The sequence below is a fragment of the Priapulus caudatus genome, unplaced genomic scaffold (genome assembly GCF_000485595.1).
Source record: "Priapulus caudatus unplaced genomic scaffold, Priapulus_caudatus-5.0.1 Scaffold514, whole genome shotgun sequence".
NCBI classification, from domain to species: domain Eukaryota; kingdom Metazoa; phylum Priapulida; class Priapulimorpha; order Priapulimorphida; family Priapulidae; genus Priapulus; species Priapulus caudatus.
In genome coordinates this window covers 136,745-140,975 of record NW_014577575.1, presented here as the reverse complement: position 1 = coordinate 140,975, position 4,231 = coordinate 136,745, and the positions used below count along the sequence as shown (strand labels likewise).

General features: G+C 43.4%; 1 protein-coding gene across 1 annotated transcript in view; it reads left to right on the top strand.

Annotated features, from left to right (window-relative positions):
- Positions 1-2,619: 2,619 nt before the first annotated feature.
- The window catches only part of LOC106811203, a 10,305-nt gene continuing 8,693 nt past the window's right edge, over positions 2,620-4,231 (top strand). The window contains exons 1-2 of the mRNA XM_014814755.1: positions 2,620-2,692; positions 3,430-3,483. Of these exons, the coding sequence (XP_014670241.1) occupies positions 2,620-2,692; positions 3,430-3,483 (127 nt within the window). The remainder of the gene's footprint in view (positions 2,693-3,429; positions 3,484-4,231) is intronic.

The following is a 4,231-nucleotide window of genomic DNA, read 5'->3' as shown; positions in this document are numbered from 1 at the left end:
GAGATTCAATTGATCCGGGCATTGTCCTGTGTTTCTTTGTCGCTTTTATCCTTACTGTTCGTCTCGTGTAGTTTCCTCCTTCGTCTATCCTGCTTCCTCCTCCTCCTCCTCCTCGTCTCCTCCTCTCTCCTACTCTCTTTTCCTTCCTCTCTCTTCATCTTTTCCATCTCTACTCCTCCACCCCTCTTCTCCCTCTCGTCCTCCTCGCCTCTTGTCCTCCTCCTCTCTCATCCTCCTCCTCCTCCTGCTCTCCTCCCTCCTCCTCCTCCTTCCTCCTCCTCTCCTCCTCCTCCTCCTACTCCTCCTGCTCTTCCTCCTCCTCCTCCTACTCCTCCTCATCCTCCTCCTCCTCCCCCTCCTCCTCTCTCTCGTCCTCTTCGTCTTCCGCCTCCTCCATCATCCTTTGTCTCTCTTCCTTTGCATTCTTTTTTTAAATCGTGACGGGGGGGGGTTTTGTGTCCATCTGTCTTCTTGGGCTCCTCTTTCTTCGGCTCATCAGCCCTCCGAACGGGTTTATTAGACGGTTCATGTGGAGTTTGGTGGGGTGGAGGTTTGGGGCGGGTGGGAGATTAAACAGAACATATTGTAGAATGAATACCTTCGTTCGGAGAGCGGTGGCGGTGTGATCCATGTCATCCAGTATTGCCCTTGGATAACATAACAAGCACCTTGACAGACCGCTGAATGATGAGACCGGTGCGTAGGGGAATGTCCTAATAGTGGCAGCAAATAAGGGCAATAAATGTTTTAAGAACTTGCCGACGGAATAATTCTATTCGACTACAAAATCACTTTCGGCAGACGCGCGGCAGTTTCGATTATTTTTCAAAAAAGTAACCAAGACGCTCTTGCTTCTGTGTGCAGTTCCTGCCCACGCATTGCACACGCTTCCACCAGTCTCATTATCTGTTTTTTTATTATTAGTACGACTACTATTATCACCATCACTATTAATATATAAATGTATATAATATTGTGTGTGTGTGTGTGTGTGTGTGCTGGTGTGTGTGTGTTGTGTGTGTGTGTGTGTTGTGTGTGCGTGTGCGTGTGGCGTGTGCGTGTGCCGTGTTTGCCCCGTTGTGCGTTTGCTGCTAGAGAAGACAACAGACACAAGCACAGAGAGAGAAGAGACCCACATGAGAGAGGCGGAGGGAGTGAGAGAGAGTGACGAACATATCGAACATGTCTCACCAGCAATACACAATACCAAATTGTACCCCGAAGGAGAGAGAGAGAGACGAGAGAGAAGAGGAGAGAGAGAGAGAGAAGAGGAGAGAAAGTGAGTGTCGAGCGCGCGCGCAAGAAGTAAGAAGAAGTGTGGAAACAAGGCTTGAAATGAAACTAAAGCATTCAAGATGGCCGCGCGGCCCTTGCCAGCTGAATATTAACTAAGCGCGCCGCGCTTTCTCGCGCCTGCACCGCATCGTCTGCTGCCGCACCGACCACGCCCGCCGCCGCCGCCGGCCGCGCCGCCGGTACCTCGCCGCGTGCGCTAGCAGAGCGGGCAGCAGGGCTTCTATGCTTAGTACGGCTTCAGTGCGGCGGCGCGCACCTATATCTATATATATATATAAGCCGCGAAGCTGCTGCGCCGTCACGCAAACAGACAGACAGACACGACGAGCGGACACAACGAGAAACGAGTGGATTACGCAGATAGAGAGAAAGCAAGAGAGAAAGACGGAAAGCGAGAAAGAGAAAAAGAAGAACGACTAATTCCGCTTACGATTTCGTGAAGTGTGTGTTGGATATAGTAGTGGTGGTGCTGATGGGTGAAGAAAGGTTGTAGATGCAGAGAATTTGTGTGTATGTGAGAAAAGATAGAGGTAGGAGAGTGTTGAGAGAGAGGAATATAGAAGGGGAGAGAGAGAGATTGAGAGGAGGAAAGGCAGAGAGTCGGAGAGCGCGCGCGAGAGAGAGATAGAGATAGAGTGAGCGAGAGGGAGATGGAGAAAGAGAGTGTGTGAATGTTCGTTAGAAGGAGGATTAGATGTGTATTGTGTTTACATCGCGTTTATCCCCATAATCACTAACGTGCGTGTAACGAAAGTTTGTATTGTCTAAACAAAAACATAAACGAACGCGATTTGTAAATATAAGTTAACAACAACACTAATGAGCTTTACAGCGATTATTATATTCGGGATGGATATTGCGCGTTCTCCATATTTTGTTTTGTTATGATGCGAAAGGCACGTTTGGTTAAATATTTCTCTCATCATAGTATATACCTCGTATCTAGTGTATATATTATACGCATGTATAGACTGTATGTATTAATTATGCATTCAGGGGTAAGATTTCGAACATTATTTCCAGCTTTAATTAGCTATAATTTTTACATGACGAATTGCATATTACTCTGCTATATATTATCATATATATATTATATATATATTATATCAGAAGTAGATAATAGGGGAACTAGCTTATCTGTTATCTACCTATTATTACCTAGTTATCTATTTCTGATATATATATTATATATAATTTATATAGAATATATAATATATTATTATGATATATATATTATATATATATATATACTATAATCTATATATATATATTATATATTTCACGCGGTTGTTACACTCTTGGGTTTTTGATTTGCTCAGAAACATGAAGACAGAAACGTGGAACCTAACAACTCTATGTGTAGTGTCCATCATCGTTCTTCTCACGACACAAACAGGTAAATAATATATCTATGTGCTAGACTATATCCGCATTCTCCTCTCACCTAAGCCACGTGCGGTCATGCCGGATATATGTCATTCTAATGGGAAATCTGTCTCCGTGGGATAGTATACGTGCAACGTGTAACACATATATCCACGTATTAGCTGTGTTTACGGCTTCGTGCTAAATCTTAGAGTTTTACCATGCATGTGTATTATACGTTGATATATGGATATGTGGTTGGGCAAAGTGTTATAACTATGTAGGGGGGCTAGTTCATAATTCTGTGTCTGCTCTTAACCACATTTTATGGTACTGTTTGATGTATTCAGTATGAAAGCTTAATATGGAAAGACGGTGCGTATACGCGTTTGTTCCCCGAATATTGTTGTAACTTCGCGAGTAAAACACAGCTAAACGGATTTACGTGTAGCATCAGCAATTGAGGTTAATCGTTGGCTTTCATATTGTGATTCGTATTATAGAGTACGCGTTACTGGCATAATATATTACACTGTAAATTGAAATTTTAACATGAAACAATTGGGTTAATGCTGAACAGTAATTTTGGTCTGCGCGAAATGTGTTATTAGTTAATAATACCAGGAGTCTATCAATATTGATAGACTCCTGATAATACTACTGCTATAACGCGTGTAGGAGAGGGACGTGTACGAGTTGATAATATTTGAGGCAGGATGTAGTGGATAAACGCGTAATATAATGCTCTACTCTTTCCTTCTTCTCTAGTCTCGGGTGATTCGACGTACAGTGAAATAATAAAGAGCCTCGCGAAAAAGAACAGTAAGTATATGACAACGTCGTTACGTTTGTGCTGTGGCTAGAATCTTAAAGGTGCCTATCAAACACGGCAATTCATACTGACAAACACAACGATACTGTAAATAATTCACTTATCTGTTGTTTTATCTATATGCGCGCTAACGATTTGATCTTGGAATTGATGCGGATTATTGTATTTCGAAGTATTTTGAATGAACGAGAAATAGTTCTGGGCGAGAAACTCTATTCAGTTCTTGTTTCTTCGCGCCGAGAATAGTCCTGACGGTGAATGTTTCCTTGTTGCGATGTGTTGTTGTCAGGCGACCTTTTACAGCAGGTATTTTTACATGACCGCCCAAAGCCTCGCGGATAATAAGCGGTTTTCGACTTAGGTTTTGTTTGAGCAATTATTGACAAATAAGAGAGCAAGACTTGATACGCTTGCGATCTTATTTTGTTGCATTTACTTGTCTATTTGCATTAATTATGTTACATTGGTAACCTCATCTCTCTCCCATCTTTCTTTATCTATCTATCTCGCTTCTCCGCGCTCCTCGTTCTCTCTCATCCTCTCTCCTCCTCTTCTTCCCTCTCTGCGTCTCGCATCCTCTCCTCTCCGTCTCTCTGCTCTCTCTTCTTCTCTCTCTCTCTCCTCGGCTCCTCTCTCTCTCTCTCCTCCCCTTCTCTCTCTTTTTCTCTCTCCTTCCCCTCTCTCTCCTCTCTCTCTCTCTCTCTCTCTCTCGTCTCTCGCGCTCTCCTGTCTTTCTCC